Below are 23330 nucleotides of genomic sequence, written 5' to 3' on the forward strand. Positions count from 1 at the left end.
GATTCCTGAAAGATCACCACTAACGACTCCACTATCTCTTCAGCTATCTCCTTCAGAACTCTGGGGTGTAATCCATCTGGCCCAGGTAATTTATCCACCTTCAGACCTTTCAGTTTTCCTAGCACCTTCTCCTTGGTAATGGCCACCATACTCACCTCTGCCCCCCGACTCTCTTGAACTTTGGGGATGTTACTCGTATCTTCCTCTGTGAAGACTGATGCAAAGTATCTATTCAGTTCCTCCACCATTTCTTTGTTCCCCACTACTACTTCTCCAGCATCATTTTCCAGCGGCCCAATGTCCACTTTTGCCTCTCTCTTACCCTTTATATATTTTAAAAAACTCTTGCAATCTTTTTTTATATTACTGGCTAGTTTACCCTCATATTTAATCTTCTCCCTCCTTATTTCTTTTTTAGTTGTCCTCTGTTGGTCTTTATAGGCTTCCCAATCCCCTGGTTCCCCACTGCTCTTCGCCGCACTGTGTGCTTTCTCTTTAGATTTTATGCTGTCCCTGACTTCCCTTGTCAGCCATGGTTGCCTCATCCTCCCTTTAGTATGCTTCTTCTTCCTAGGGATGAATTTTTGCTGTGTCTCCCAAATTACTCCCAGAAACTCCTGCCATTGCTGTTCCACTGTCTTTCCTGCTAGGCTCATCTCCCAGTCAATTCTAGCCAGCTCCTCCCTCATGCCTCTGTAGTTGCCTTTATTCAACTGTAATACCATTACATCTGATTCCAGCTATTTCCTCTCAAACTGCAGGGTAAATTCTATCATATTATGGTCACTTCCTCCTAAGGGTTCCTTCACCTTAAGCTCCCTTATCAAATCTGCCTCATTACACATCACTAAATCTAGAATTGCCTGTTCCCTAGTGGGCTCCACCACAAGCTGCTCCAAAAATCCATCTCGTAGACATTCCACAAATTCCTTTTCTTGGGATCCACTACCAACCTGATTTTCCCAGTCTACCTGCATATTGAAATCCCCCATGATCACTGTAACCTTGCCTTTCTTACACACCTTTTCTATCTCCTGGTGTATTTTGTGCCCCACATCCTGACTACTGTTCGGAGGCCTGTACATAACTCCCATTATGGTTTTTTACCTTTGCGGTTCCTCAACTCTACCCACACAGATTCTACATCATCTGACCCTACGTTGTTTCTTGCTATCGATTTAATTTAGTTTCTTATAATGTTTGTAATTTCTTTAACAAAGCAACCCCACCCCCTCTGCCAACCTGCCTATCTTTTCGATAGGACATATATCCTTGGATATTTAGCTCCCAGCCCTGATCCCCTTGCAGCCATGTCTCCGTGATGCCCACCACATCATACCTGCCAATTTCAATCTGCGCCACAAGCTCATTTACCTTATTTCGTATACTGCGTGCATTCAGATACAACACCTTCAGTCCTGTATTTCCCATCCCCTTTCTCATTGTCGTCCCTTTATCTGATGTGCTTGAAGTTAGATTCCTAGCCCTTTCCAAACACTGTCCTATTTTGTGTTCTGGAGACTTTAATAGCCTCTCCTGGGCTCTCCTTTTTTTTCAGTTTTTTCATAATTTTCCATGAAGTTGAATCCACCCTCCCACACGCTAACCTGCTGCTTTGTTTCCCATTAGTCATACTTCTTGGAGTTTTACCCTTCCCTTCCATCCCACTTTCTAGTTTAAAGTCTTGCGCCAGAGCTGGATGGATGTGACCCGTGATTCAGCGAGCCATATGTCCTGGTATATACGTCTTGCCATCGATGTTGGGAAATAAAGTCAGAATTTTCTAGGGAAAGGTTCCATCAAATCTGACCCTTTTTTGGACAGAACTGATGGTTACTGTGAACTCTCCCCCTAACCACTTCCCAACTGATGGTTACTGTGAACTCTCCCCCTAACCACTTCCCAACATAACTGGTTTACAGAAATTCATTTCATGCCATTCCATCCTGTATATTAGGTTTCTTAAATTTTATTGCTGTTGCATGCTATTCGCTTCGTCACAATGGTCCTTCACCAAGATACTCCCGAGTGAAATATTTTGCAAATGGCATAAGTGAGCCACTGGGGACCTGATTTGGGAAGTGCTGCACAGCACAGTGGCAACCGATCTGTACCTTAGGCACTTTATTGACAGCTTAACCACTTGTTCAATCTGAGGTCAGGTTGAGCACTGGCCACTGTTAAATACGGTGTCAGAGGTTGCAGCCTCTACTTTACTACCTAAAATGGCTCCTCCTCAATCCTTGGTTACACATTTCCCCTAAGACTTTGGTCATCATGAGTGAATGTCCACAGATCCCTAAAGGTAGCAGGACAGGCCGATAAGTTGGTTAAGAATGCATATAGAATATTTTAGCCAAGGTATAGAATCTAAGAGCAGGGAGGTTATGCTGGAACTGTATAAAACACTAGTTAGGCCACAACTTGAGTACTGTGGGCAGTTCTGGTTATTTCATTGCATAAGGGATGCAATTGCACGACAGAGAGTACAGAGGAGATTTTTGAGGATAATGCTAGGACTGGAAAAACGCAGCTATGAGGAAAAATTGGATAGGCTGGGATTGTTCTCCTTGGAACAGAGGAGGCTGAGGGGAGATTTGATTGAGATGTACAAAATTGTGAAGGATCTGGATAGAGTGGATGGGAAGGGCCTGTTTACTTTAGCAGAGAGATCAGTGACTATGGGGCATAGATTTAAAGTGATTAGTAGAAAGATTAGCGGGGAGATGAAGATGGAGATGTTTTCATCCAGAGGGTTGTAGGGGTCTGCAACTCACTGCCTGAAAGAGTAGTAGAGGCAGAAACCCTAAATTAATTAAAAAAGTGTCTGGATATGCACCTCAAGTGCTGTAACCTGCAGGGCTACGGACCAAATGCTGGAACGTGGGATTAGGCTGGGTTTTTCGGTGCACACAGACATGATGGGCCAAGTGGCCTCTTTCTGTGCCATAAACTTTCCATGATTCTATGATTCATACAGGATGAACAAAAGGGAGGATCTCTTGGTGGATCTGCTCCTGAGCCCAACTACTCTGCCATCAGAAACCTAGACACATAAATTCACAGGAGGACAATCTCTTTGACTTCTTACCCATATTTTGGTAACCATCGATTCAATTGAAGCTTTCTGAGACTGGTGGCGAGTTAATTGTTTCCTGGATGCAAATTTCCAAATCACCAACTAAAATTACTTGTGCATGTTTTCTTTTGGATCAGGCTTTCAATGTGACTAGAACAAATGCAAGTAGCGACAGAGGGAGGGTTGGGGGGCACTTGTTTTGCTGGCACTTGGCCTGGAACAAAACAGGTCACTTTGCCCAAAACATTTTGCCTCAGGCTGTTTTGGAAAAAAACAAGACTCTCTCGTTTGATTACATTGAGGTCAGATGGTAAGATGTTCAAATCTCTAATGCTGTCAGGCTCCTTTTGCAAATTTTCCCAATTCCAATATTGCACAGAATGGGGAGTCAGAGCAACGGGACAAGGTTCAGGATTTGACTCATTTTTTTAACTGGTGGTGGCTATTAATTGAAAACATTCCTACAGATAAAGAAGTCAGTAACCTTAATAACTAATGGTTCAAAATCACAAGGTGTGAAAGCAAATAAAAAAAGATTATTTTGCAAACTGACTGGACATGTGTTCTTTAGGTTTGGATTTGATGCATCTCTACACTGAGCCTGTTGAAATAAAAAGGACGACATGGCTTGGAACCAAATGAGAGGCAATTGTCTATCATCAGGATTAGACGTGTAAAGTGGTGTGTCAAAGCCTCAGGTCAGCACAACGGGAAAGAAGGACATTGTCTAATTCTGGGAAAACTGTGGTCGGCCAACATGACTCATGGCTTGTAAATGGGTCCCGCGGAAGGATATTAATTCAGTTATTAAAAATACTCGTTTAAATTTTATCGCAGCCCCCGTGAAAAGGTTTATCCGATAATCTGCGGTTTTAGAAATATTGTTCGTACACAGGGACCGGCCCGGTGTTGCTGCACGCCTAGGCGCGGCTGGCGGAGGGATCGACAGCAGTTGCTAGGAGCACTGCCGGGTCCCGGGTCCCGGCTCCATTCAGAGAGGATGGGCAGGAGGACCCGGTGGGGGCGGGAGACTCGGAGAGGGCGCGGGACCTCGCTGAGGGGGAGGGGCCCCCGTGGGTGGGGCCACGCGGGGGGAGGGGCCACGCGGGAAGGGGGAGGGGCCAGAGCAGAGTCAGCCAGCAGAGGGCGGAGCTCCGGCAGCTGGGAGGGAACGAAGGGAGGGACCGGTGTGAGGCCAGCCCAGCTCGGTCTAGTTCAGTCCGGCCCGGGGAGTCCCGCTCCTTCTGGGATTCTCTCGCTATCGACATGGAGAGGAAGCGCACGGACTGTCCTTGTCTGCCCCCCGGCTGGAAAAAGGAGGAGGTGATCCGGAAATCGGGGCTGAGTGCCGGCAAGAGCGATGTTTATTACTACAGGTACTGGGGGCTATTGCTACAGGCACGGGGGCTATTACTACACGTACTGGGAAGAGGTATTACGACTGGTACTGTGGGGTGGTACTACAGCTACTAGGGGAAGTGTATTACGGCAGGTACTGGGTGGGGGTGCTCTTGGGACAGGTACTGGGTGGGGGTGCTCTTGGGACAGGTACTGGGTGGGGGTGCTCTTGGGACAGGTACTGGGTGGGGGTGCTCTTGGGACAGGTACTGGGTGGGGGTGCTCTTGGGACAGGTACTGGGTGGGGGTGCTCTTGGGACAGGTACTGGGTGGGGGTGCTCTTGGGACAGGTACTGGGTGGGGGTGCTCTTGGGACAGGTACTGGGTGGGGGTGCTCTTGGGACAGGTACTGGGTGGGGGTGCTCTTGGGACAGGTACTGGGTGGGGGTGCTCTTGGGACAGGTACTGGGTGGGGGTGCTCTTGGGACAGGTACTGGGTGGGGGTGCTCTTGGGACAGGTACTGGGTGGGGGTGCTCTTGGGACAGGTACTGGGTGGGGGTGCTCTTGGGACAGGTACTGGGTGGGGGTGCTCTTGGGACAGGAACTGGGTGGGGGTGCTCTTGGGACAGGAACTGGGTGGGGGTGCTCTTGGGACAGGAACTGGGGGGTGGTTTGGGACAGGTACTGGATGGGGGAGGAGCATTACGACAGGTACTGGGTGGGGGAGGTGCATTACGACAGGTACTGGGTGGGGGAGGAACATTACGACAAGTACTGGGTGGGGGAGGTGCATTACGACAGGTACTGGGTGGGGGAGGAACATTACGACAAGGACTGGGTGGGGGAGGAGCATTACGAGAGGTACTGGGTGGGGGAGGAGCATTACGAGAGGTACTGGGTGGGGGAGGAGCATTACGAGAGGTACTGGGTGGGGGAGGAGCATTACGAGAGGTACTGGGTGGGGGAGGAGCATTACGAGAGGTACTGGGTGGGGGAGGAGCATTACGAGAGGTACTGGGTGGGGGAGGAGCATTACGAGAGGTACTGGGTGGGGGAGGTGCATTACGACAGGTACTGGGTGGGGGAGGAGCATTACGACAGGTACTGGGTGGGGGAGGTGCATTACGACAGGTACTGGGTGGGGGAGGTGCATTACGACAGGTACTGGGTGGGGGAGGTGCATTACGACAAGTACTGGGTGGGGGAGGTGCATTACGACAGGTACTGGGTGGGGGAGGTGCATTACGAGAGGTACTGGGTGGGGGAGGAGCATTACGAGAGGTACTGGGTGGGGGAGGAGCATTACGAGAGGTACTGGGTGGGGGAGGAGCATTACGAGAGGTACTGGGTGGGGGAGGAGCATTACGAGAGGTACTGGGTGGGGGAGGAGCATTACGACAGGTACTGGGTGGGGGAGGAGCATTACGACAGGTACTGGGTGGGGGCGGTCTTGGGACAGGTACTGGGTGGGGGAGGAGCATTACGACAGGTACTGGGTGGGGGAGGAGCATTACGACATGTACTGGGTGGGGGAGGAGCATTACGACAGGTACTGGGTGGGGGAGGAGCATTACGAGAGGTACTGGGTGGGGGAGGAGCATTACGACAGGTACTGGGTGGGGGAGGAGCATTACGACAGGTACTGGGTGGGGGAGGAGCATTACGACAGGTACTGGGTGGGGGAGGAGCATTACGACAGGTACTGGGTGGGGGCGGTCTTGGGACAGGTTCTGGGTGGGGGAGGAGCATTACGACAGGTACTGGGTGGGGGAGGAGCATTACGACAGGTACTGGGTGGGGGAGGAGCATTACGAGAGGTACTGGGTGGGGGAGGAGCATTACGAGAGGTACTGGGTGGGGGAGGAGCATTACGACAGGTACTGGGTGGGGGAGGAGCATTACGACAGGTACTGGGTGGGGGAGGAGCATTACGACAGGTACTGGGTGGGGGAGGAGCATTACGACAGGTACTGGGTGGGGGAGGAGCATTACGACAGGTACTGGGTGGGGGAGGAGCATTACGACAGGTACTGGGTGGGGGCGGTCTTGGGACAGGTTCTGGGTGGGGGAGGAGCATTACGACAGGTACTGGGTGGGGGCGGTCTTGGGACAGGTACTGGGTGGGAGAGGAGTATTACGATAGGTGCTCGGGGAGGAGTATTACGACAGGTACTGGGAGGGGTGGTGTCTAGGGACAAGTACCGGGGGAGGTGTACTATGACAGGTATCGGGTAGGGGGAGGAGCGCTGGGGCAGGTACGGGGCGTGGGGGAGGAGCGCTGGGGCAGGTACGGGGCGCGGGGGAGGAGCACTGGGGCAGGTACGGGGCGCGGGGGAGGGGCGCTTGGGCAGGTACCGGGCTATTACAACTGGTATTGGGAAGGGGTATTACTTCAGGTACTAGCAGGTATTACCACAGGTCCTGAGGGGAGGAGTGTTACAACAGGCTCTGGGTGGGGGGAGGAGTATTGCTCCACGTGCTGGGGTATTGCGGTTACTGGGTGTGGTATTACGGCAGATACTTGGGGGTCATAACTGCAGGTAGAGGTGGTATTACTGCGGATATGGGGGAGGGATAGTAATACGGCAGGTAGGGGGGATGGGTGTTATTACTGCCGGTACAGGCGTATTACTGGAGATAGTGGGTACTATTACTGCAGGTACTGGTAGGGAACGTCAATAGTGGTAATTCGATATGGAGAATTTACTAAGGTGCTTGGGAAGGATGTTACCATGTGTTTTGTGCGGCAAAGGGGGTGGGGTGTGGGTGGGGGGCGGGGGAGAGATGTTCCTATGGGTTTTGTGGGGTATGTTACTATGGGTACTCGGGCTGGAGATATTGCTGTAGGAACAGTGGGACCTTATATTATTACACCTGCTAGGGAGCCATATTGCTCTAGGTGCTTGGGTGGGGGTGATTTTATCTCTGTGTAGGATTGGATTGTGGAGTTGACATTGAGGTTAGTACACAGTGAAGTTACTAGAGGCACTGGTGAAGTGGGAGAAGAATTATTAGTGTAGGTACTGGGGAAGGGAGGTTATTACTGAAGGTTCTTGGCTATTATTCCAGGTATCTGAGGGAAAGATTTTTTTCAAATATTGATTCTTGGGATATGGGCATTTCTATCAAGGTCAGCATTAATTATCCGCCAGTAGTTACCCTTGAGAGGTAATGATGAGCAGACATGGCCCAGGGTACTTTCACTTTGCTGTTAAGTATGGTGTTCCTGGTTTTGAAACTGAAATGATGAAGGAATGACAATACGTGTTCAAGCCAAGGTGATGATTGATTTGCAGGGGAATTTGATAGTAGTGTTCCGATGTGCCTGCTGGCTTTTGGGTGGTAAAGGTCATGGGTTTGCTAGGTGCTGTTGAAACCTTGTTGAATTGCTGCATTACATCCTGTAGATAATTCACACTGCAGCTACAGTATGCTGGTGATAGAGTGCGCATGTTTCAGATGGTGGACAGGGTGCCTGATCAAGTAGACTTTGTGCTTGATGTGAGATAATCGAGGTGATTAATGATTAGGATATAGAGGACAGTAGTGGAGGAAATGAAGATTTTTCCAAAATGGATACATTTTGAATTTTGACATACCCCCAGCTGATTCTAGAGTGGGGTTGGGAAATATTGACTGGATATGGGGAAAGGAGGCTGGTTTCTGAGAGATAGTGACTTTTCCCAGGGCAGGGGGCTGATTTCAAGGTTTTTTAATTTATTCATGGGGTGTGGGTGTCGCTGGCTAGGCCAGCATTTATTGCTCTTTCCTATTTGCCCTTGAGAAGATGGTGGTGAGCTGCCTTTTTGAACCGCTGCAGTCCATGTGGTGTAGGTACTCTTAGGGAGTGCTGTTTGGTGGCGGTGGAGGTGGGGGGATGGAGTTCCAGGCAGTGACAGTGAAGCAACGGTGATATATTTTGAAGTCAGGGTGATGAGTGGCTTGGAGGGGAACGTCCAGGTGGTGGTGTTCCCATGTGAACTGTCAGTTTGCTCAGCAGTAACATAGTGATGCTGTCATCAGAGGGCAGATGATGAATTCTCTACCATTCCTCCCCCACTGAGTTAATTGCAAATACACTGAAATTTTCCTCCCCATCCTAATCTTTTGAGCCCATATTTTGCTGTCAGTAGATGTTCAAATTATTAGCGCCAAATTCACCTGTTTTCATGAATCTTCCACGACAGACAGCAACCACCAGCTGAAAGTGCTCAAATAGGCAGCTGGTACCAACAATGGAAGCTTAAGAAGTCAAATCAGTGTTAAAGACAAGGTAGATTGTCAATAGCAACAGCAGTAAGAGGTACTGTTCTACAAAATCTTAAAAAAGGTGGTAGGGATGCAATACTTGGTACTCTTCAAATAATAGTTGTGGGGATGGGAGATCAGTTACATTGCTGCCCTGAACTGCTATCTAGTAACTCTAGCTTAAAAAATGCATGTGCGCAGGCATTGAGTGAAGGCTGGACCAAGCTCCAGATCAACACCCTCTCCAAAGTCATCATGGCAGGAAGGAGTGTGCTTTCTGCATTGAATGACCACCTGTCACAAGCTCAGTTTAACGGATATGTCCTTCAGGACTTGGCAAGCTCAGTCAGTAGTGATGCTACTGAACCACCCTTGGCAGCCCCCGCTCAGAGTACATTCTGTGTTCTTGCTGCCCTTGGACTTCTTCCAAGTGGTATTCAACATGGCAAAGTACTCATTTATCAGTTGTGGGAGGGTGATAATCAGCAGGATGTCAAACCTGCCTGTGTGGAACTTGATACCATCAGACTTTATGGAATCCAGAGTTTACAATGAGGGTACCCAGGACCACTGTGCTGCCACCTCCAGTTAGTCTGCCTTGCCAGTGTGATAGGGTATATCCAAGGATGGTGATGGAGATGTCTGGGACATTGGCTGAAGGGTGTGAAGGCTTGTGAGACAGTTCTCCCAATTTTGGTGCAAGCCCCCAGATGTTAGTGAGGAGGGCTTTGCAGGGTGGATTGGATAGGATGTGCCTTTGTCATGTTAGAATATTATGCCCAGGTCCATGTTGGCGGTCTGGCTGGCTGCATTTTGTCATTGGGGTTTGATACAACTTACTGGTTTGCTGGGCCATTTCAGAGTGCAGTTCAAAGTCAGGCACGTTGTTGTGGATCTATTGTCACATTGGTTAAATTAGAAAAGAATGGTAGATTTCCTTCCCTAAAGGACATTAGGTTTTTAAGACAATCTGATAGTTTCAAGGTTACCAGTACTGCTTTATTTCGTTCCAGTTTTATTTAATTAACTGAATTTAAATTTCCCAGCTAATGTGGTGGGATTTGAACTCATGTTTCTAGAGCATTAGTCTAGGCCCCTGGATTACTAGTCCAGTAATATGACCATTATGTCACATACCCATTGTAATATAGGAAATGTAGCGGCCAATTCTGGCACAGTAAGCTCCACAAACAGCAATGTGATTGTGACCATGTAATCTGTTCTTTCATCGATATTGATTGAGGGATAAATATTAGCCCCTGTTTCTAAATGAAATATTGCCATGGTATCTTTTATGTCCACCTGGGAGAGCAGGCCTTGGTTTAATGTTTCATCTGAAAAACTGTACCTCCAACAGTGCAGCACTCCCTCAATGCTGTGCTGGAGTGCCAGCCTAGGTTTTTGTGCTGGCCTGGAATCCAAAACCTACTCACTCAAAGGCAAGAGTGCTATCCACTGAGCAGTGACTGACATTATCTGATCATTTTAAACACCACAATTAGGTCACCTCTAATCTTATATGTTCAAAGGAATAAAAGTCTAGTCAATACAAATTTCCCTCATAAACATTTCAGTCCAGGTATAATTCAGGGAAACCTTTGTTGCAGAAAAATAAATCCTTCTTGAGGTACAGTGCCCAGAGCTGAATGTAGTATTCCAGATGGAATAATCAGAGCTTTGGGCAGCTGGAAACAAACTTCCAGCTCTCTTGAAATAAAGGCCAATATTCCATTCACCTTTTTTGTACCTACCCACTTACTTTTGGTGATTTCTGCACTTGGATCCCTAAATCTTTTTCATCCAGAGTTCCTAGTACCTCATTGTTTAGAAAACAATCGGATCTATTTTTCCTGGGTCCAAAGTGGGTGACCTCGCGCTTTCCCACATTGAACTCCATCTGCCATTTTTTTACCCACTTACTTAATCCAACACTGTCCCTTTGCAACTTCCTGCTTTCATCTATACTAATTGTAGTGCCACCTAACTTAATGTCTGTTGTAAACTTAAATATGTGGCTTTCTAATCCTTCATCCAAATCATTGATAACTTTAATGAAAGGCTGCAGTCCCAGTACAGATTCCCAGGGGACACCACATCCTGCCAATTTTGGGTATATTTTTGACCATTACTCTGTCTCCTTCTTCCCTTCTGATTCCCTATCTACCCAATAATTTGCCTCCAGTTCTATGCACCTTCATTTTTGTTAACATTTTCTGCAAACAAGAATTCATCTTTTGTGTGTATGCATATGATACCCATCTTTACCTCTCCACTACCACACTTAATTCCTTGTCTCTGAATATTGCTTTGTCTGTCTTATTCAGTTGTACGTGAGTCAGATTGGCTTTCAGTTCAACAGTGGCTGACATCCAGTTGTGGATGAGCCAGAATATCTTACAGCATGGCATGAATCTATCCTGGTCAGCCCCTGACAGAAGCTGTACCTCAGCTCCTGATTTAATCCTTTCCTTTTAGAGATGCAGTCTCCAGCTCATTCTGAGGGTATGTAAACTGCTTAACCCTGTGTTAAACTTCAGATTCCTCATCCAGGCACCTTCACTGGCTCCTTGTTGTCTACTACATTGATTTCCAAATCTTTGTCCTTGGCTTCAAATCCTTCCATGTTCTTGCCACATTTGCATCTGGCTCCAGCCCAAATTTCTTGTCTCACTCCCCGCACCCCACCCCAAAAAAAATTCTACATTTTTCCAACTTTTCCTCCCGTTCTTTATTACAATTTGTGGAAGAGCGTTTAGCCTCTCGCTACCACATTCCGGACATCCCTTCTGGACATTTCCTTTCTAAATCTGACATCTTTGTGCACCTTCAAAAGTCTCCTTAAAACCTACCCCTTCAAACCATGCTTTTGGTCACCTTCCCCCAGTTCCCCTTCTACTCCTGCTGGGGTCTAATGTCTGATTGTTGAAACTTAGTCTCATTATCCACAGGCAAATTACCACCTTTTGTAAATATGGGGTTGATATCGAGCACCAGATCTTCTATTTGTCCTGACTCTGCTTTGCTGTCAGACTGCTCGGTTGATTAAATCATGACTTTGTCAAAATTTCATCATCAAAAAAAAAGTTCTTGTTAAACGCCCCAGGTCTAAACTCAATTTCGTTACTAATGACTGTATCTCTCTCCAAGGTTGTTTGGACAAGTTAAAGCGGATCACAAAACCTTTATTGTCTTGTTTTATCCAGAGCTGAGCTTAAACCCAATGCCTTATCAATTACCAAAATCACTTTCTATCCCAGCAATGTCACCCCTCTCTGCCCCAACCTCATTATTCTGGCATTAGGGGAGGCAGTGGTGTAGGGGTATCATCACTGGACGGTAATCTAGAGACCCGGGGTAATGCTCTGGGAACCCGGGTTCATATCCCACCATGGCAGATGAATAAATTTGAATTGAATTCTGGAATTAAAAGTCTAATGATGACCGTAAAACATTGTCGATTGACATAAAAACCCATTTTTATGTGTGACTCTACAGAAGTGTGGTTGACTCTTAAATACCCTCTGAAATGGCCTAGCAAGCCACTCAGTTGTATCAAAACCAGTAAAAAGTCTAAAAGGAATGAAACTGCATGGACCACCCAATGCATTGGAAATGACAACAGCATACTCAGCCCTGCCGATCGAAATCCAAAATAGGAAGAGTTGTCTCGCAAAGTAGTCAAGCAACAGCCTGACATAGTCATGGAATCATTCCTTACAGATAATGTCCCAGACACCACCATCACCATCCCCGGCTATGTCCTGTTCCACAGGCAGGATAGACCCAGCAGAGGTGATGGCACAATGGTATACATTCAGGAGGGATTTGCCCTGGGAGTCTTTGACATCAACTCCCGACCCAATGAAGTCTCATCGGGTCAAACATGGGCAAGGAAATGTCCTGCTGATTACCACGTACCGTCCTCCCTCAGCTGATGAATCAGTGCTCCTCCATGTTGAACATCACTTGGAGGAAACATTGAAGATGGCAAGGGCACAGAATGTACTCTGGATGGGGGACTTCAATGTTCGTCACCAAGAGTGGCTCAGTAGCACCACTACTGACGTAGCTGGATGAGTCCTAAAGGACATGGGTGCTAGACTGGGTCCACGGTAGGTGGTGAGGAAAGCAACAAGAGGGAAAAACATACTTGACCTTATCCTCACCAACCTGCCTGCCATGGATGCAGCTGTCCATGGCAGTATCGGTAGGAGTGACCACTGCACAGTCCGTGTGGAGACAAAGTCCCGTCTTCACATTGAGGATAGTTTCCATCATGTTGTGTGGCACTGCCACCATGCCAGTGGGATAGATTTCAGACAGATCTAGCAACTCAAGACTGGACAACCATGAGGTGCCATGGGCTATCAGCAGCAGCAGAATTATACTCAACCACAACCTGTAACCTCATGGCCTGGCATACCCCCCACTCTACCATTACCACCTAGCCAGGGGATCAACCTTGGTTTAATGAAGAGTGCTGGAGGACATACCAGGAGCAGCACCAGGCATACCTAAAAATGAGATGTCAACCTGGTGAAGCTACAACACAGGACCACTTGCATGCCAAACAGTATAAGCAGCAAGTAATAGAGCTAAGCGACTCCACAACCAACAAATCAGATCGAAGTTCTGCAGTCCTGCCACATCCAGTCATGAATGGTGGTGGACAATTAAACAACTCATTGGAGGAGGAGGCTCCACAAATGCCCCCATCCTCAATGATTGGGGAGCCCAGCACACCCATGCAAAAGATAGGGCTGAAACATTTGCAACAATCTTCAGCCAGAAGTGCAGAGTGAATGATCCATCTTGGCCTCCTCTGGAGGTCCCCAACATCACAAATGCCAGTCTTCAGCCAATTCGATTCACTCCACGTGAAATGCTCAAAAGCACTGGATACTGCACAGGCTATGGGCCCTGACAATATTCTGGCAGTAGTACTGAAGACTTGTGCTCCAGAAGTTGCCGTGCCCCTAGCCAAGCTGTTCCAGTACAGCTGCAACACCGGTATCTACCCAGCAATGTAGAAAATTGCCCAGGCATGTCCTGTACACAAAAAGCGGGACAAATCTAACCCGGCCAATGATGGAAGGGGTCATCACCATTGCTATCAAGTTCCTCGGAGTAGTGTCCTAGACCCAACCATCTTCAACAGCTTCATCAATGACCTCCCTTCCATCATAAGGTCAGAAGTGGGGATATTTGCTGATGATTGCACCATTCGCAACACCTCATACTGAAGCAGTCCATGTCCAAATGCAGCAAGACCTGGTCAATATCCAGGTTTAGGTTGACAAGTGGCAAGTAACACAAGTACCAGGCAATGACCATCTCCAGCAAGAAAGAATCTATTGCCTCTTGACATCCAATGGCATTATCAGTGCTGAACCCCCCACTATCAACATCCTGGGGGTCATCATTGACCAGAAACTGAACTGAACCAACCATATAAACACTGTGGCTATAAGAGCAGGTCAGAGGCTAGGAATCCTGCAGCAAGTAACTCACAACCTGACCCCCCAAAGCCTGTCCACCATCTTAAGGCACAAGTCAGGAGTGTGATGGAATACTCTCCTCTTGCCTGGATGAGTGCAGCTCCAACAACACTCAAGCAGCTTGACACCAGCCAGGACAAAGTAGCCTGCTTGATTGCTATCCCATCCACAAACATTCACTCCCTCCACCACTGATGCACAGTGGCAGCTGTGTGTACCATTTACAAGATGCAGGAACTCACAAAGCTGCTTTAAACAGCACCTTCCAAACCCACGACCACTATCATCTAGAAGGACAAGGGCAGCAAATACATGGAAATACCTCCACCTGCAAATTCCCCTCCAAGCCACTCACCATCCTGACTTGTAAATATATCGCTGTTCCTTCATTGTCGACGGGTCAAAATCCTGGAACTCTTCCTAACAGTACTGTGGGTGTACCTACACCACATGAACCGCAGTGGTTCAAGAAGGCAGCTCAAGGGCAATACATGCTGGCTTTGTCAGCGACGCCCACATTCCATGAATGAATTTTATCCCCACGTTTGTCATTTTTATACTTAATCTTTATCCCTCAGTGTCATTTTTGCTGGCCTTACAAAGATTCAACTGACTATTAAAAAATGACTCGTTCGGCCTCAACTGGAGAACTGTATCCAGCTCTGAGCACTACTCTTTAGGGAGTATGTGAAGACAATAGTGGGAGTGCAGAAAAGACTCACGAGAATGGTTCCAGGGATGAGGGACTTCAATTACGTAGAAATATTGGAGAAGTTGAAACTGTTCACATTGGAGAAGCGAAGGTTGAGAGAAGATGTAGTAGAGGCATTCAAAATCACGAGGGATCTGGACAGGACAGCTAAGGAGAAACTGTTCCCATTGGTGTTAGAACTGAGAATCAGAATGCTCTGACTTGAGGTAATTGGCAAAAGAAGCAATGGAGACATGAGGGAAAACTTTCAGCGAGTGTTTAGGATCTGGAATGCACTGCCTAAGAGTGTGGTGGAGGCGGGGTCTATTGACATGTTTTAAAGGAAATTGGATCCATTTACTGAAAAAGAAAAAAAAAATTGCAGGGCTATGGGGGAAAGGATAAGGGAGTGGTACAAGGTAAATTTCTCCTTCAGAGGGCCAGCATGGACACAATTGGCCAAATGGTCTCCTGTGCTGGAACCACTCTATGATTCTATATCCTTTTCTTCACAATGTCTCATATACCCATCTCTCATACCTGTACTGTCAGTCTCTCAATGATTAGATTTAAAGTTTTCATCTTCACCTCACTTCAAAACCTCACTGGACCCTATCTCTGAATCCTCTCCTAATGTTTGGTCCCCTGACTTGCCCTTTTGTGCATTCTAACCCTTTTGTCCCACCATTGGTGGAAGAGCTTTCGGCTGTGTTTGCCCTGGAACTTTCTCAACCCTTCCACCACTCTACTTTTCCACCTCCTTAAACCTATTTCTGACCAAGTATTTGGTGACCACTCTTAATTTCATTCTCTCTGCCACCCCCACCACAGCATCCACTTCTACTTTTTTCTCTCTATCCCGCAAAGTATCTTTTGACATTTATTACAGTAAGTGCACTACAAAAAAATAAGGTTGTGATGTTGCCCCTACGGTTTGCTTGCAGCAAAATGAAACCGTTAATTAACAGAAAAAAAACACATATAAACAGTAACCCTGATTTTAAAGCAGTAATTAAATCCAGGGTGTTGCTGATCCTCAAACTGCTCAAGCCTCATTCTTGCACTTTGATGTTCTCCAATGCACTGCACTGAATTACACTCCTGTGGCACCTCCCAGTGATCTCTTTTTTTGCATCATGCTCAAATGTTATTCCTGGGTAGCGCGATTGTGAAAGTCAGCCAACCTTGGCAGAATTGTGTACACATTATCTGCATTTCGACACCCTATGATTCTGCACGTACTGTATCTGTATTTTTGATAACAGCACTGCTACAGACTACATGGAACTGCTGGGTGAATCACTGATGAGTCATAGTGTCGTAACTCCAGTGATCTCAACCCACAGTACTGTAGCAGTAATTTGTTTTACTTCAGGGTATACATGGTGGAGAGTTTCTGTGGTCCTTTGAATCGCAATCACTCAATGGTCTCTTCTTTACCCTCAGCACAAGTGTTAGTCATTCAATAAGACTACCTGCTCTGTGCTCCAAGCAATATATGTAGAGCATGTACAGTAATAATTACTTTTTCAGCATCATGGTTACCAAATTTCTGAAATGCTTAACTATGTCTTCTTGTCATTCTCTCTGCACGGCATTAATCCCTGATTGTGAAATGCTGCTTCTCCCCATCCCAGAAGTGTTCCTTCTCGCTGAGTCAGTGCCAGTGACTGGCTGTATGTCTCACTGTTTTCTACTCAACAAATTAACACTTAATGCAAATGGAATTCAGATTTTTAAAAACTAACAGGTCTTTTCATGAAATTTTTGAAGTTACTGGACTTTAGCTGGGCGACAAAGAGATAAGAGCCAGCTGATGTCCCACAGCGATCCTCATAGGTACAAAAATTCAGTTTGGTGGTCCAGGGAGTGCCAGGGTGGTCTCACAATTTCCTCTTTCTTTTGTGAACTTATTCCACGTTTTATTCTTCTTTCTTTCATGGGATGTGGGTATGGCTGGCTAGGCCAGCATTTGTTGCCCATCCCTAATTACCCTTGAACTAAATGGCATGCTAGGCCATTTCAGAGGGCAGTTAAGAGTCAGCCACATTGCTGTGAGTCTGGAGTCACATGTAGGCCAGACCAGGTAAGGATGGCAGATTTCCTTCCCTAAAAGACATTTGTGAACCAGATGGGTTTTTACAACAATCAAAGATGCATTTCATGGTTCCATTACTGAGACTAGCTTCATATTCCAGATTTATTAATTGAATTTACATCCCACCAGCTGCCGTAGTGGGATTTGAACCCTTGTTGCCAGGACGTTAGCTAGTTCAGTGGCATTACCACTACGCCACCACCTCCACCCAAGTCAACTACTGACCTTCAAGTTCCAAAGTGTCTCATCTGTTTGATCAGTTCTTTTGACTGTGTGTTGTTTGGCCTTGTCGCTTATAATAAAAAAAAATCCAGCAGATCTCAGTCCTCTGCAAATCACTTACCGGCATGCCATTAGATTGCTGAGTGTTGCAGGTCCTACGTTTTCCAAGAAATTGTTGCTGTGGTCTGCTTGATGGCACTTCCTTGCCTTCAGTCCAACATGCATCACAGGACTAGTTCTCTCTTCTCTTACCCACGCCCCTGTCCTTTCTGTTAAAATAACCCAATTGATTTTCTTTTATTCTCTTTTGAATCCCTTCTTTCTTTATCCTCCTCCAGTACTTGGACATGGATATTGGACATGAAGCGAGGAAAAGGTGGAGGGGTGGCTCTCTTTGTTGATGATGGTATTAGTACAATAGAGAGGGATGACCTAAGTTCAGGAAACCAGGATGTGGAAATGGTTTGAGTAGAGATGAGAAATGGTAAAGGCGAGAAATCGCTTGTGGGAGTCTTTTACAGGCCCCCTAATGGTAACCACATCGTGGGTGGAGTATAACGGAGGAAATAATGGGAGCTTGTCAGAAAGGCGTGGCGATAATCATGGGAGATTTTAATCCATATATAGACTGGAAATGTCAGATGGGCAAAGGTAGCCTAGATGAGTTCATAGAATTCCAGGATTTTTTTTAGAACAGCATGTTCTGGAGCCATTCAGAGAGCAGGCTATACTAAACCTGGTATTGCGCAATTAGATGGGATTAATTAATCTCCTAATGAAGGTGCCCCTAGGTAGCAACGACCATAATATGATTGAATTTTACATTCAGTTTGAGGGAGAGAGGAGTGAGTCCGAGACTAAGTTTTTAAACTTAAATAATTATGAGGGCATAAAAGCAGAGCTGGCTAAAGTGAATTAGCAAATTAGGTTAAACAATACGTCAATAGAGATGCAGTGACGGACATTTAAGGGGCTATTTCAGAATACACAGAATACATTCCAATGAGTAAGGAAAAATCCAAGGGATGGACACACCATCTGTGGTTAACTAGAAAGATTAAAGGTAGTGTCAGACATAAAGAAAAATTATATAATTGTGCAAAGATGGGTGGAAGGTCAGAAGATTGGACAGAACATAAGGAACAGCAAAGGATGACAGAAAGATTAATAAGGAGGGAAAAATTGAAGTACGAGAGAAAGATAGCCAGAAATATAAAAACAGATAGTAAGGGTTTCTATAAATATTTTAAAAGAAACAAGTTAACAAAGTGAGCGTTGGTCCTATGGAAAGTGCGTCTGGAGAATTGGTAATGGAAAACAGGAAAGGGCAGATGAATTGAATGGGTATTTTGCATCAGTCTTCATTATAGAGGATATAAGTAACATCCCAGAAGCAGCTATAAATCAAGAAATGGAAGGGAGGGAGAAACTCAGGAAAATTACAATTTCCAAAGAAGTGGTACTGAGTAAATTGTTGGACTGCCCAGGTGCTGGTGGACTTCATCCTAGGGTCTTAAAGGAAGTGACTACTGAGATAGTTGATGCATTGTTTTTAATTTTCCAGAACTCCCTAAATTTGGGAAAGGTCCCATTAGATTGCAAATGTAACTCCATTATTCAAAAAGGGAGGGAGACATAAGAACATAAGAAATAGGAGCAGAAGTAGGCCATTCGGCCCATCAAGCCTGCCCCGCCATTCAATAAGATCATGGTTGATCTGCCCCAGGCCTCAACTCCTCTTTTGTGTCAGCTCCTCATAACACTTGACCGCCCCCCCCCCCACCTATATTTCAAAAATCTCTCTACCTCTTTAAATACTTTCAGTGATCTAGCCTCCACAACACTCTGGGGTAAAGAATTCCAGACATTCACTACCCTCTGAGAGACGAAATTGCTTTGCATCTAGTTTTAAATGAGTGTCCCTTTATTCTGTAACTATGTTCCCTAGTTCGAGATTCCCCCACTAATAGAAATATCTTTTCGACATCTACCCTGTCAAGCCTCCTCAGAATATTGTACATTTCAATAAGACCACCCCTCATTCTTCTAACTGATGAATAAAGGCCTAACATGTTTAGCTGTTCTTGATAAGTCAACCCCTTCATCCTGGGAATCAGCCTAGTGAATCTCTTTTGAACTGCCTCCAATGCCAGTATATCCTTTCTTAAATAGGGGGACCAAAACTGTACACAGTCCTCCAGGTGCGGCCTCACCAACACCCTGTACAGTTGTAACAAGACTTCCCTATTTTTAAACTCCAAACCCCTAGCAGTACAGGCCAACATTCCATTTGCCGCCTTAATTATTTGCTGCACCTGCATGCTAACTTTTTGTGTTTCATGCACAAGCACACCCAGATCCCTCGATGCTGCACTTTTTTGGAGTCTCTCTCCATTTAAATAATAGTCTGCTTTTTGATTCTTCCTACCAAAGTGCATGGCCTCACACTTTCCTACATTAAACTCCATCTGCCAAGTTTTTGCCCACTCACTCAGCCTATCTATATCCCTTTGCAGATTCCTTATGTCCTTATCACAATATGTCCTTATAACCTCCCACCTATTTTTGTATCATCAGTAAATTTGGATACATTATACTCTTCCCCCTTCTCCAAATCATTAATATAGATAGTAAATAATTGAGGCCCTAGGACCGATCCTTGTGGCACTCCACTAGTTATGCATTTCCAACCTGAAAAAGACCCATTAATCCCGACTCTGTCATCCTGTGTGTTAAGCAATCCACAATCCATGCTAATATATTACCCCCAATATCGTGAGCTCCTATCTTGTGTAATAACTTTAAATGTGGCACTTTATCAAATTCCTTCTGGAAATCCAAATACACTACTTCTACTGGCTCACCTTTATCAACTCTGCTTGCTATATCCTGATAGAACTCTAGCAAATTTGTCAAACATGGTTTCCCTTTCACAAAACCATGTTGACTGTTTGATTGAATTAAGCTTTTCTAAATATCCTGCTATTTCTTCCTTAATAATGTACTCTAACATTTTCCCAATGACAGATGTTAGGCTGACTGGCCTATAGTTTCCTGCTTTTTGTCTCCTTCTCTTCTTGAACAGGGGCATCACATCAGCGGTTTTCCTGCTGGGACCTAATCTGCTGGGACCCTCGCCGAATCCAGTGAGTTCTGGAATACTTTGACCAATGTCTCCACTATCTCTGTAGCCACTTCTTTTATGACCCTTGGATGCAGGCCATCAGGTCCTGATGACTTGTCTGCCTTTGGTTCCATTAGTTTGTCAAATACTTTGTCCCTCGTGTTAGAGACTGTTACAAGATCTTTCTTCCCATTAGCTACTTGCTTATCTGATATCTTTGGGATATTTACGGTGTCTTCCACCGAGAAGACTGATGCAAAATATTCGTTTAAATTATCTGCCATTTCCCTGTTCCCTGTTATCAATTCTCCAGTTACATCCTCCACTCACTTCAGCCACTCTTTTTATATACCTGTAGAAGCTCTTGCTGTTTGTTTTTATATTTCTTGCCAATTTACTTTCATAATCAATTTTCTCCCTCTTTATTAGCTTTTTAGTCATCCGCTGTTGGTTCCTAAAAGAAATTCCCAATCCTCTGGCCTACCAGCAATGTTTTGCCGCTTTGTATGCCATAGTTTTGATTGGAACTCTCCTTGGCCACCTTTGTTAACCACGGTTCATCCTTTTCATCGAGTCCTTTCTTTTGACCGGGATAAATTTTTGCTGAACGTTATGAAATATCTGCATAAATATCTGCCACTGCTCATCCACTGACCTTCTGCTTAGACTATTTCCCCAGCCCGCTTCAGACAACTCTTCCTTCATACCTCTGTAGTTGCCCAACGGAACAGCTCTCTCCTTCCCCAGTACTGGTGCCAGTGCCCCAAGAATTGGAACCCATTTCTCCCACACCAATCTTTGAGCCACGCATTTACCTCTCTAATTTTATTTAATTTTTATACAATTTGCATGTGGTTCTGCTTTTTAATTTAGCCCCAAGCTGCCCGCAGTCTCTCAGCAGAACCTCTTTCCTAGTCCTGCCTATGTCTTTGGTACCTATGTGGACCACGACAATTGGATCCTTCCCCTCCCACTCCAAGTTCCTCTCCAGCCCAGAGGAGATGTCCTTAACCTTGGCACCTGGAAGGCAACACAGCCTTCGGGGCTCTCTGTCTTCGTTGCAGAGAACAGTACCTATTGCCCTAACTATGCTATCCCCTTTAGTGCTACATTTCTCTTTTCTCCCCCCACTTAAATGGCGCTCTGTACCACTGTGCTGTGGTCAGTTCACTCATCCTCCCTGCAGTCTGTGCCCTTGTTCACACCGGGAGCAAGAACCTCATACCTATTGGACAAAGGCACTGGCTGAGGCTCCTCCAAAGCTAAATTTTGGATCTCCATACCTGCCTCACTCACAGTCACACCCTCCTGTCCCTGATCACGGACCAAATTTGATGTAATTAATCTAAGGGGTGTGACTGCCTCCTGAAACTGTGTCCAAGTAACTCTCCCCCTCCCTGATGTGTCACAGTGTCCGCAGCGTTGACTCCAGCTCATCAACTCTGAGCCGAAGTTCCTCGAGCAGCCAACAATTGCTGCACATGTGGTCACCATGGATAGCACCGGCATCCACCAGCTCCCACATACTATGGCTGCCACACGTCACCCATCTCTATTCTATTCAATTAATTAATTTGTATGTTAAATATTTTAAAAGTGAATTTCTTAACTGTACTCTTCAGCTGTAATAACGTCTCCTGATTTAAACCACTTGGCCTATCAAAAGAGACACAGAAGACAAACCCACCAATCACCTACCTGTTTTCCTGTGATGTCACACTTCGGCTCTGACAGGTAGAAACAGGTTGAGGGGGCTCTCTGCCGCCGGTTTTTATATCCCGCCGTCGCTGTCCTTCTCACGCACATCCACTCTCCGTGTGCTCCCGGCTCTCCTCTCGCTGTTTTAAACAGAAAGCAGGAAACTATAGCTCAATTAGCTTAACATCTGTCATAGGAAAAATGTTAGAAGCTTATTATTAAAGAAGCTATAGCAGGGCACTTGTATAAATTCAAGGTAATCAGGCATTGGTTTTGAGAAAACTAAATCATATTTAACCAACTTATTGGAGTCCTTTGAGGAAGTAATTTGTTGTGGATAAAGGGGATGCGGTGGTTGTAATGTACTTAGATTTCCAGAAGGCATTTGATAAAGTGCCACATCAAAGGTTATTGTAGAAAATAAAAGGTCATGGGATAGGGGTAATATTATTATGACACAGCCGATAGTAAAGGCTGAGTTGTTCAAATCCCAGTGGGAAACTTGAAACAACTGTCATAACCCATTTTTGCAAGTTGTATGTTTCGAGATGCAGGCTTTGAATTCAGTAGTAATAAGACCACCGAGTCTCAAGACTTTTTTAATGAAACTAAATTAAACATTTTTTTAAAAGAAGAAAGAGTGTTAGCACATACGTATGTCTACAGTATTGCTGCTATGATAACTACAAAAATCCCCTAATTAACCTGACTTTCAGTTACACCCCCGTTAAGGCAACAGTAAATCACATATTTAAACAGACACCTAGCAGAGCACACCCTGGACAGCCGCATTCAAAATGAGTTTCTTTCAGCTCTGGGTCCATGCAGACAGACCTGAGGCCTATGTGCTGGAGGCTTTAGATCTTAGAATCCCTCCCCTTTTTACCAACAGCCTTCTCTTCCTTTATACATATTTTCCCCTTTAAATGCAAATTCTCGTTGTCACTAGGTTTTTTTTAACTTTAAATCTTCTAACAATAAAACCCTTTCATTATACCCACTTTACTAGTAAGCTTTGAAAAAAAAACCACATTTTTTCTGGGTTTCACCTGGTTAGGTGTGATATTTCACCCTCTCTTTTGAATGGCCTGTTTAAAAAATGCGAATTGTCCCTTTTACACCTCACCTTCTATTTCCCTATGTTTGTCTAATTACCATTTCAAACCTACTTCTCTTCTATACATCAAAGCCTCTAGACCAGCTGGCTTTAATCCAATAAAGACACACAGACACACCACTGAACTCTATTTTAAAATAATTTCCAATAACATTATAGACATTATTATATCTTCTGGACAAACATATTGGCATGGATAGAAGACTGGCTGGTTAA

The 23330-nt window shown here is 45.6% G+C and overlaps 1 protein-coding gene across 1 annotated transcript in view; it reads left to right on the forward strand.

The window, feature by feature from the left end:
• The first annotated feature begins 4234 nt into the window (after positions 1-4234).
• The window catches only part of mbd2 (methyl-CpG binding domain protein 2), a 133460-nt gene continuing 114364 nt past the window's right edge, over positions 4235-23330 (forward strand). Inside the window, exon 1 of the mRNA XM_078552398.1 lies at positions 4235-4455. Within this exon, the coding sequence (XP_078408524.1) occupies positions 4346-4455 (110 nt within the window). The 5' untranslated portion in view covers positions 4235-4345. The remainder of the gene's footprint in view (positions 4456-23330) is intronic.

Source organism: Cetorhinus maximus, chromosome 1 (assembly GCF_964194155.1).
Source record: "Cetorhinus maximus chromosome 1, sCetMax3.hap1.1, whole genome shotgun sequence".
NCBI lineage: Eukaryota > Metazoa > Chordata > Chondrichthyes > Lamniformes > Cetorhinidae > Cetorhinus > Cetorhinus maximus.